We start from the raw sequence: 12030 nt of genomic DNA on the forward strand, positions 1-12030 counted from the left end.
TTAGAAAACTTATGATAGTAATAGTTAATATTTTTCTCCCTCTCTTTTTCTTGGCTTTGGGAATAGTTTAACAGAGAAAATCCTCTCTTTAATTTTAATTATACTTGAAATTAAGCCTTCATTTATCCATTTTTATCCTTCACAATGACTTTCATGTTCATGAGGAGAGCCTTATTTCTCATTTGACCGTTATGCTTTCCTTGCAATTATTCTTTTCAAAGTTTCACTTTGTTATCTTATCCTTCTTCCTCTTTTCCTTTTTCTTTAATGTTTTCTATAGTATGGTGTTTTAATTAGAGATATTTTTTTGTTTAAAATATTTGGCTTTTCTCTTCTACTTTATTCCTTTAAAAAATTCATTTCTATTACTCCATTTTTAATCTTGTTCTTTCTCAATTAAAGCTGAATTACCTTTCATGTTTCTCTGCTGTATTTCCTTGACTTTACAAAAATTAATATCCTTTTTTAGCATCACATGGTCTAGAAATATTTTAATTTTGTTGTAATGAGACCTCTTCAATTTTACAACTTACCTTTGCCTTTTTTCATTTTTCAGTTCTTCATTTTTACAAATGGATTCAAAACATTTAACTTTGAATGTCACTTTTCTTTGTTTTCTCTTTTGTTCCCCTTTTCTGTACATAGGATGTTTGTAGAAAGGTGGCAATCTCCTGAAAAAAATTTTCCTTTTATATTTCCTTTTGGTGTGTTAGAGTGTTGGGAAGATGAAGTATAAACTGAAGCTGAAATTTCCCTTTTCCAAGTGTTATGGTTATTATCTTTTGTTTTTCGATGTTCTGAAAAATCAAAAGAAATCCAACTCTTTTCCCCTGGTTGAACACTAGGAGGAGCACCACATCTAGTCTCTTCATGAACTAATTTAATTTTATTTTGTAATAAGCCTCTCTTTTTTTTTTTTTGGGTATAGTGCCATGGAAAAGGTAAGGGTTGCTTAGCCTCAGGCAGAAGAAAATAGGAAAGACCTCACTATCCTTATGTCTAAAATGGGGGAAGGCATATTTGTCTTGCTTAACTTCCAGGATTGTTGTAAGGGTCAAATAAGATAGTGGATATAAAAATGTTTCACTTTACAAAGCATTATATAAATGAAAATTTTAATTTCCAAATGTGGCTACCAGCAGCCCCAAATTAATATATTTGTGGATGAACATTCAGAATGGAGTTTGAAGACTGAGGGAGAATGAGTGATGAGGGAAAAGGAGAGGAGAAACAATAAAGGAAGAAAGACTCAGCTTAAGGACTCAACAACCTAGGCTTCTCTGATAGTAATAGGAGAGAGAGGACACAATAAAGACTCAGACAAGAAAACTGTAATAAAAGGGTAGGCCTTTCAGCGAGTAGGCTCTAGTGGACTTGAGCTCTGATGGTGAAGAGCTTCCTCATGTTTGGGCATACTCATTTTTATTGGGGTTACAAAAAGGAAGGGGGGAAGAGAGAAAGGTGGGAAGAGACAAAGGTGGTCTGACAAGTTAGGTAATCATCACTGGATGCACACTGCTAGATCCTAAAACTATAGATATAGCTAAGGCCCCAAATGAAGAGTACATATGGCCTGAGGCATCTAAGCTTGTTTGATATAGATGTTAATTGATTGTTATTGGCAAAACAAGGAGACTAAGATATCTGTCCATCTTGTAGGGGGTAGCCTCTGGGATGGGTTAAGAATTTGACAAGGTTAATGTTTAATGTAAATTCCAGGTTACAGAAACCAATCATAAGAAATATCATGAGTTAGCTTTTTGAGCACTCCTAAAATAAATGAAGATGAGTATATACCTGGACTCCTACATCAAAGATACAACAAAAATCTATTTTTACTATCTCTCTCCCGCAAATGAAAGGGAGGAAAGAAAGAAAAATCCTTATAACAATCAAATTCTTACTTTGGTCACATTCAACTTCTTCAAATTTTTTTCTGAGAAACATGGACATCAAATTATCTGTAATTGCCTGAGACTGCAGACAGCAGGTGACTTGAGTTGGAGTCTAATTTTCCCCTTATCCTACTCTCCAATGTACATACTTGCTTTTCTGTTTTTCCCATTGACTCCCTCATAAGTTTCAGTTATGAGGGGAAGGACATAGAGGGGATAGAAAGGAGAGAGAAGAGGAGAATAGTTCAAACTCAGGATCTGGTCCCAGACAGGGGGATCTAAGTAAGATAGTACTCCTTCCTTTGGTTTATAGAAGAATTAGTGAGGGGGAGATATAGGGTAAGATCTTTTAATTATATATTTAATATAATCATTGAAGTATGTGTTTTTATAAAAAAGATAAAAATGTGCCATAGGTGATTTCTAGTTTCATTACCTATACTAAAACTAGCATAGAGTTATATTTAAAAGCCTTATTGTTTTCTTTATAAATGTTGAAAACATTAGGGTATGTATTATAGTAACTATTTGGAATCCATATGATGATAAGCTGAGTTTTTAAAAATTCTACACCCTTTAAAAGAAAGCAAGTTGTAAAAGTTACCAGATTCTAGGGAGCTGCTAAGGGAATAATTTTAAGGACATTTCATATAATATAGAGATGCTATATGGAGTAGTGGCTATAGAGCAGCCCCTGAAATTTGGAAGACCTGATTGACAGATATGGGCTCTATTACATTGTGTAGGTCTCCTCCCAATGACTTCAGGTAACTCATAGGACTGTCCATTGCAGAGAAGGGGCAATCATCCTTTCATTCTCTATCCTGAGCCTTTCAAAGAATATGAGCTAAATGACTACCAGGAGGCAAAGTAGGGTCATGGTTAGTTGGGTTTGGAACTTGGGTTCACGTCCTGGCTAAGTTATTAGATTGGGAGCATGTCTCCCATACCACCCTCCCACAATGTGAGGTGCAGGCCATCATGGTCCACAGGGAAGACGAGAGGAGGTCTGAAAAAATAATGGTGCTGAAGGAGAAGAACTTTAGCTGATAATCTTAATTAGGCAGATGCTATTCCCTAAGGAGAAAGTCATGAAAGCCTCATTCTTTTTCCTCATTTTTAAAAAAATAAATATTTATTGAAAAATTTTTTTTGTTTTTATACCACCTACATTTCTCAGTAGTGAGCCAGGACTCAAAATCAGGCCTATTTGACTATTTTTTAAAAAACTAAATTATGATGATAGTTGAGTGCAAGCCATTTTGCATAGCTTTCCTCACTTTAGTCATGATTTCCCATCCACGAAACCTTTGGTTTCAATGTTTTGAAGTTTGAGATGTTATGTTTCACCTTTTAGTGAGTTTTCTTTCACAGAATAAGAGATTTGCAAAATTGTTAGAACACTTTTTGTTTTTTCCACACTTAAAAATAAAAAAAATTTTTTTACCAATTACATGTAATAAATTTCCACACAAGTTTTCATAAGTTACATGATCCAAATTATTTCCTTTCTTTTTTTTCCCTTCCTCCTCCAAGTGCTTACAGAGGATTTGATCTGGGGTACAGTATTATCATGCAAAACATATTTCCATATTATTAATTTTTGTGAGTAATCTTATAAAACCCAAACCCCCAAATCCCAAACCAAATAAATAATGGAAAAGTTGTATGCTTTCATCTGCATTCTGATTTCAACAGTTCTTTATCCAGAGGTGGATAGCATTCTTTGTCCTAAGTCCCTCAGAATTGTCCTGGATCATTGTATTGCTGACAACAGTGAAGTCTATCACATTTGATCATTCCACAATATTGCTGTTAGTGTGTACAATATTTTCCTGGTTTTGTTTATTTCAATCTGCTTCAATCCATGAAGGTCTTTCTAGCTCTTTCTAAAATTCTGTTCATTTCTTATAGCTATATAATTGAAAATCTGTTACCCTAAAAAAGAACTACATTTCCCAGGAGCCCACTAACTTTCTGTCATTACATACTTCCTATAGACAGGGAATAAATTGAGTGGGTGCACCTCCTCCTCCCTCTTGGGCTTCCTGTCAGCATGGTGGTGGTGGTGAGTGGGCATTTTGAAATGGACTAATCAGCCATGGGCACATGGTCTTTATTTTGAATCCCTCTTATTCTAATGCCCCTTTAATAAATCTCCTAAAATATAATATTTTTTAAATTTGAGATTTAATTTACATTTTTACATTGATGGCAACCACTAGTTGGAGAACTTCTAAAATTTTTTTAAGATAGCCTAGATAAATTTTTAAGTCACATTTCTCCTGCCAAGGCTTTTCGCCTACTCCACCCACCCTTGCAAACTAAGAGAGAACTCCAAATTCTCTTTGGAGCTGCTGCCTTTTTCTTTCCCTACTTTTTGTCTGGTTGCTCTCTCTACCAGCCAGGCTATTTTTAGCTGGGGGACTCTTGGCAAAGAGGAGATAAGTCACTTTCTCTAGCCCATTTGCATGAGCCCATGTTCCTCAGTTCCTCATTGCTGATACTGCTGCCGATCCAGCCTCTTGGGGTGTCCCAGGCATTTGCTCCTGATCTTTTTGATCCTGATCACTCCTCCTCCTCCTCCTCCTCCTCCTCACCCTCCTCTTCATCGTTGTCCTCCTACCCCCTCCCCCATCCCAGACTGCTGGTAGCTGCTGCTGTGTTTTTGTAACTCACAAACTTGGAGCCACTCTCTGGGAAATAGTAAAAACCTGGGGTATGCTCTCCTTGGGCAACAATTAGCTTCCAAATTCCCTCTCCACTTGGCTGGGGAAACAAACATTTTACCTCAGGGGGAAGGGGAGGGAAGTTACTTATCCAAACAGGAAGTAAAATTATATGCATGATGTTATACTCTATGAAAAAGCAATATCTTGCCTATTTCAAACAGTTTCTACCATTCATGAGTGCACTGATCCTTTCACTTATCTTGCCTGAGATTCAGGGGAGAAATTCATCTCCCTACAACCCTTTGACTTTTGGACCTGCTCAGTCTCTAAAATTCATCCAGTCCGAGATTCTTCAACCCCATGTTCTCCCTCGCTATGGGAAATATCACAATTCTGACAAAAGGAATCCAAACAGATAGAGAAGGAACTTTAAAGAGATGAGGTGAAGATTTTAAACCTTTTTAGACTCCATTGTTTTATGAAAGTCTCTGTATTTTATTGTATTTTGCTGATTGTTTTGCTTAAGATTTAATTTGGTTGTTTTAAATTCATATATTAATGTATTCAATACTATTCTGTTACACTGAATCAGTTTAACCTACTGTGTTTTAACTATTAGATATATTGTTACCTTTCCCCTATTGAACAAAATATTGTAAAATATTGTAAAAGCCTGTAAATAGCTTTTTTTTCTTCTATTTTGCATTTGTTAATTGTCACATAGATGATGGATGGACTCAACTTGGATAACAACCTTTGAAAAATTTAATGAGCTAAGTATTTAAATGGTAATTCTAAGGGGCCTTCAGAAATAATTTTAATTAACTAGTGGTTTCTGAATGGATGATTTTAAAAATATTTATATTATAACAAATGTTGTATTAAAGGTAGCGAAACAAAGAAATGTTCCTACCAAGGTGTTTATATGAAGCAGAAAGCCAAAAAGAGCTCTTGCAAAACTCTTCAGTTTAATTTACTTCCACCAGAACAATATAGATTTTTGGTGATTTTTTTTTAGACCCAACATCAACAGTACAGAGGTTCATTTTTTCCTAGACTCCTCTACCACATTTTTGTAATAATGGCAGTAATAGATTTTAAAAAAATATCACAGCCAAGGTTGAAACATTGCTAAAGCTGAAAAACTTGTGACAAGTACCCATTAGTTTTTTATGCCATATAGCAGACTCATGTGAATCCTAATGATAATGGGTTTGTTTGCTATTGCCATTAAATGGGCTCTTATAACTTGGGATTCTGATACTTCTTGAATGTGCATTACATGTTGTACTATTGTTCTTTATAAAAACTGTTACTTTATAATCAGTGGATCATGGCCAAGTTTGAAAAGGAAGTGGATCTCATTTTGGGGTGAGAAACCTTTGTATTCTACCTTTTCTTAACTGACACAGTGTGTCAATGATTGTAAGTTATATATTTTTGATTTTTGAAACCTTTTTATTGTTTTTGCTTTGCATGTGCAATGTTTTATTTTTTTCTCTCCTTTTTGTATTTGAAGCAAATGTCACCAGTATTGGGAGGATTTTCTTTAACTTTTTTGATTTTGCAGCAATATAAGTTTAAAATACTGACAAAATATTGACATATGTCAATGCATACTCCAAAAACTTTAGACTATGAAAATGATGCCATTGATTGTTAAAAAAAAATTATGGGTCTTTGCTTAATGATTCTGTCTGATTCCAGGAGAAGGGAATACAAAAAGAGCTATTGTATAGTGCCAAAGAAGCACAAAACTACTTGCATAGTGTCAATAGAGCACAAGGTCAAAGAGACCAAACCAATCCCACATAGATTGATGATATTCTGCTTAAAGAGTGCAAGGACTTAATTATGTGTGAGACTCAAAGTTGAGGCTATTTAACATGTGTTAAATGCATATCTTCTTTGCACCACACACTCTATATAAAATACATGGCATTGATTATTCTGGCTCCATCCTGGCTCCCATTTGCTCCTATAGTCTAGTCCTTTTTCTCTCTTATGGCAACTCCCCGTGGTCTTGACTGCAAATGGGTAAGTGAAATATTACTGCATTTTGTCCTTCAGACTTGTGGGGCCCTGATTCAAGGATGAATTATAAATTTATTTTTCTTTTACTTAGAATTTTTACACATAAAACTTTGATAGTCTATATTTCATACAGAAGTTATCTTTTCTCTTTTATTTGGATTTTTTTATGTTCTTGATTTTCTCTTGCCAATTGATTCATATGCTTCATAACTCAGCCATTCATCCCTAAGTGATCCCTGTTTTTTTCAATCACCCTCTTCAGGGAGGAATATAGTATTATTCTAAAATGCAGAGTTTAATTCTTTTTGAGATCAATTTTAGTTTAAGAAACATGCTACTTCTCCGAATCCAGAAAGAGAACTCTTTGGGGAAGGCACCATGAAGATGCCTACACAGCCCACACACTGCACCAGAAAATCCAGAGTGATCTTTGGGATGTGGTGATTTGAACTGTGTGGGGTTGAATGCATTTGTTTTTGTATGTATACTTTTATGCTGAAGGGGACTGCCCCCTAACTGGATTTTTGTCAATGTGCCTAAAAATCATTGTTCTCTTTTCCTTTTATCTCCAAATTATTGTAATTTAAAATTTGGTTATGTTTACAAGATCCATTGGAGAGCCCAGGCTTCCACGGATCTCAGTGGGGAATGTATAATTGAAAATCTTTTACCCTAAAAAAGAACTACATTTCCCAGGAGCTATGAATTTTAAAACTATTCCTCCTTAATCAGACCATTCTTTAGAAGATGTGATTTAGCTATTTCCTGATCAGTAACAATGGAGATACTTGGAATAACAGAATCAAGTCTTGGAAACTCTACATTCTCCACCCTACTCAATTTAACAAGATTTTGAAGGTCTGCATCAAAATCAAGATTAATTATCTGAAGAGATGGCCTTCAACAGACATGTGCAAAAAAAAGGACAGACCCCTGGGCTGTCCTAAGTCAAGCTAAGTCCTCATTGGTACAGATGAATCGCTGAAAAGTGATGTAAAAACGTCCATATAAGGCACATCACTTCCTGCCTCTTGGTCTTTCTCTGGAGAGGCGACTCTGGCTGGCAGCATGCTAAGCATTCTGACATCTTGGAGTTTTAGGTGGTAAGTTTTGCCCTGAAGCTGATTTCAGGTTTGGCCATCTTAGCTAAGCCTCTTTGGAGGTCAGGCTGATTCTTTCCTTCTTCACACTCAAAACCTTACTTTCTAGATCTCCTATCTTCCTGCCTGGTACTAGCCCCTTCCTTCCTCCTTCTTCTTAAAATCTTCTCTACTATATCAATTAAATCACCATAAAATTTGGAAGATGACTTGGGTATTTTATTATTTGGGATTTCCCTTGGTGATCACTTAAATTTAGATTTTTTTCACTCTCAACCATAATTTCACCCTTTACAGAGCCCACTGACTTCCTGTCATTAAGTACTTCCTATAGACAGGGAATAAATTGTGTGGGCCGGCTTCCTTCATCTTGGGCTTCCTGTCAGTATGGTGACAGTGGTGAGTGGGGATTTTGAACTGTGCTAATCAGCCATGGGCACATGGTCTTTATTTTGTATCCCTCTTATTCCTTTATTTCTAATGATCCTTTCATAAATCTGCTAAAATATAATATTTTATTATTTGAGATTTAATTTTAATTTTTACATAGCACAATAGTATTCCATCACCATCATATACCATGATTTGTTTAGCCATTCCCCAATTGATGGACATCTCTTTAATTTCCAGTTCTTTTCCATCACAAAAAGAGCAACTGACAATATTTTTGCACAAGTAGGTCCTTTCCCATTTTTTTTATCTTCTCAGGATACTGACCTAGGAGTGGTATTACTGTATCAAAGGGTATATATGTTGTTTTATATCCCTTTGGGCATAATTCCAAATTGTCCTCCAGAATGGTTGGATTAGTAGTAGAACATTTTTTAAAGCTCATTTGTAGGTATCCAATAGAATAATGTAGGTTTTTGGCAACTTGTGTTTGGATAGCTTTAAAAATAGTTTATATAAATTATGGATGACTAGTATTTAAAAGGAAAGTAATTTTATGTTTATGCCTTTTATTTCATGGGGGAAAAAAGTTGTGATTTAATTTCAGTTTAAATCCCAATGACAAAAAAACATATCTGCTTCATTCATCCATAGAAGAAAATCTGCATGCATTTTAAAATATAGAATTCAGAATTCTTTTGAATGAGTAATTAGGCAGTTTAATAGTATACCAGACTTTCTTTTTTTTCCCATTTGAATAAGTTTATCTAGTCAACTTATTATTATTTTTTAAAATGGAATTTTATTGATAGCTTTTTAAAAAACATTATTTTATTTGGTCATTTTCAAACATTATTCACTGGAAACAAAGATCGTTTTCTTTCCCCCCCACCCCCCCACCCCCCATAGCCGACATGCAATTCCACTGGGTATAACACGTGTCCTTGATTTGAACCTATTGAACCTATTTCCATGTTGTTGGTATTTGCATTAGGGTGTTCATTTAGAGTCTCTCCTCAGTCATATCCCCTCAACCCCTGTAGTCAAGCAGTTGCTTTTCCTCGGTGTTTTTACTCCCACAGTTTGTTCTCTGCTTGTGGATAGTGTTTTTTCTCCTAGATCCCTTCAGATTGTTCAGGGACATTGCATTGAGACTAATGGAGAAGTCCATTACGTTCGATTGTACTACAGTGTATCAGTCTTTGTGTACGATGTTCTCCTGGCTCTGCTCCTTTCACTCTGCATCACTTCCTGGAGGTTGTTCCAGTCCCCATGGAATTCCTCCACTTTATTATTCCTTTTTGCACAATAATATTCCATCACCAACATATACCACAATTTGTTCAGCCTTTCCCCAATTGAAGGGCATCCCCTCATTTTCTAATTTTTGGCCACCACAAAGAACGCAGCTATGAATATTCTTGTACAAGTCTTTTTCCTTATTATCTCTTTGGGGTACAAACCCAGCAGTGCTACTGCTGGATCGAAGGACAGACAGTCTTTTATTGCCCTTTGGGCATAGTTCCAAATTGCCCTCCAGAATAGTTGGATCAATTCATAGCTCCACCAGCAATGAATTAATGTCCCTACTTTGCCACATCCCCTCCAGGATTAATTACTTTCCTTTGTCAATTTAGAACATTATTCCTTGGTTACAATAATCACATCATTTCCCTCCCTCCCCTCCACCCACTCTTCCATCAGCCAAAGAGCAATTTCATTGGGTATTACTTGTGTCCTTGATCAGAACCTATTTCCATGTTGTTTATACTAGCATATACATTTAGAGTCTATATCCCCAACCATATCCCTTAGACCCATGTATTCAAGCAGTTGTTTTTCTTTGGTGTTTTTACTCCCACTGTGTTTCCTCTGAATGTGGATAGTGTTCTTTCTCATAGATCCCTCTAAGTTGTTTAGGATCACTGCATTGCCACTAATGGAGAAGTCCATTACTTTCAATTGTACCTGTATCAGTCTCTGTGTACAATGTTTTCCTGGTTCTGCTCCTCTCACTCTGCATCAATTCCTGGAGGTTGTTCCAGTCCCCATGGAATTCCTCTATTATTCCTTTTAGCACAATAGTATTCCATCACCAACATATACCAGAATTTGTTCAGCCATTCCCCAAATGAAGGGCATCCCCTCATTTTCCAATTTTTTTGCCACCACAAAGAGCGCAGCTATGAATATTCTTGTACAAGTCTTTTCCCTCATTATCTCTTTGGGGTACAAACCCAGCAGTGCTATGGCTGGATCAAAGGGTAGACATTTTTTTATTGCCCTTTGGGCATAGTTCCAAATTGCCCTCCAGAATGGTTGGATCAGTTCACAACTCCACCAGCAATGAATTAGTGTCCCAACTTTGCCACATCCCCTCCAGCATTCATTACTTTCCTTTACTTTCATGTTAGCCAATCTGCTAGGTGTGAGGTGATACCTCAGAGTTGTTTTGATTTGCATCTCTCTGATTATAAGAGATTTAGAACACTTTTTCATGTGATTATTAATAGTTTTGATTTCTTTAACTGAAAATTGCTTATTCGTGTGCCTTGCCCATTTATCAATTGGAGAATGGCTTGATTTTTTTGTACAACTGATTTAACTCTTTATAAATTTGAGTAATTAGACCTTTGTCAGAGGTTTTTGTAATGAACATTGTTTCCCAATTTGTTGCTTCTCTTCTAATTTTGGATGCCCAGTCTTTCTATATGTTTAATGTATTAATTTTTTTTTTGAAGACAGCTTAATCTAAGATTATTTGCTAAAAAATACAGATGGACTTTCTTCATCTAGTTTTCTCCAGTTGTCATTTTGGATTTAAGTTTTGTGTCTAATATTGATGATTAAGATGGTAATTGGGGAAAATGTTGGACTTATGGGAGAAAATGGGAAGATTTACATAGTACTTGGAATGAGATTTGTTTCTTTTGGTTAAAGCAGCACTGAATTAACTTTCTTCTTTGGCTAGCTATAGTTAATGTGTAAACATAGTGATTTGAAAAGGATGATTACATATTAGAAACAACAGCAGAGAAAGACCAACTCATGCATGTATTAGAATGCCAGAAAGAATACTGAGGAACTCAAGATGTTATTTGTAGTTGGCAAAAGTTCCTGGCAGAGATGTCAAGGATGGAAGAACATTGTCACTCTTAGTGGGGTTTTTTGTTTTGTTTTGTTTTTAGTTTTTATTTTCCCTTAAAACCTGGTATTGTATAAAATTTTTCTCTACTATTGGCATGCTAGTTGTTCTTTGTTACCCATGATGTTTCTACAAAATGCTTTTGATTTTCTTTTCCAGGAGAGCACATAGATTATTGTGGATATGCTGTCCTTCCTATGGCTATAGAACAAGATATCCTAATAGCTGTTGAACCTGTGAAAAGTCAGACGTTCTACCTGGCCAATACAAATTCCTTCTTTCTGTGAGTATTTAAGATGGCCAGTAGGCCTATGTGTTCTGGGTGTTAAAGAACTTTAGTGGTAGAAGGGAGGAAGGTGCTATGTCTACTGTAGCTTTCAGACACTGATAACCCTTTAAAACACAGACATAGCACACACCAGAAACAGTTTGATTTTGTTTTCTTGATATTATTAAATCTGTTTGGCTCAGTCTGGAAACTTCCTTTTCATATTTGTTCCCATTCTGGCTCAGCTAACAGATACAGCTAATTCACAGCTGTAGTCTTGATTTTGGGGACCAACACAAGCTGACAGCAGATTTCATAGCATCTGATTTGGAAGGGTGTGTACAGAGACCATTTAGTCCAATCTCAGAACAAGGATGAAACCCCACCAAATCATACCCAATAAGAGATTGTCCAGCCTCTGTTATAAGGCATCCTCTGGAAGAAACTATTTCTTAAGGCAATCCATTCCATTTTCGTGGGGTAGCTCTCCTGGTTATGAAGTATTGGGAAAGATCAGTATCATGTT

General features: G+C 35.9%; 1 protein-coding gene across 4 annotated transcripts in view; it reads left to right on the plus strand.

Annotated features, from left to right (window-relative positions):
* GALK2 (galactokinase 2) overlaps positions 1-12030 on the plus strand; it is a 210383-nt gene that overhangs the window by 22275 nt on the left and 176078 nt on the right. For all 4 annotated transcript variants that reach the window (XM_001369845.4, XM_007479936.3, XM_007479935.3 and 1 more), the window contains one exon: positions 11396-11519. In XM_001369845.4, coding sequence (XP_001369882.1) covers positions 11396-11519 — 124 coding nt within the window. The remainder of the gene's footprint in view (positions 1-11395; positions 11520-12030) is intronic.

This window comes from Monodelphis domestica, chromosome 1 (genome assembly GCF_027887165.1).
Source record: "Monodelphis domestica isolate mMonDom1 chromosome 1, mMonDom1.pri, whole genome shotgun sequence".
In the NCBI taxonomy this organism is placed as follows: domain Eukaryota; kingdom Metazoa; phylum Chordata; class Mammalia; order Didelphimorphia; family Didelphidae; genus Monodelphis; species Monodelphis domestica.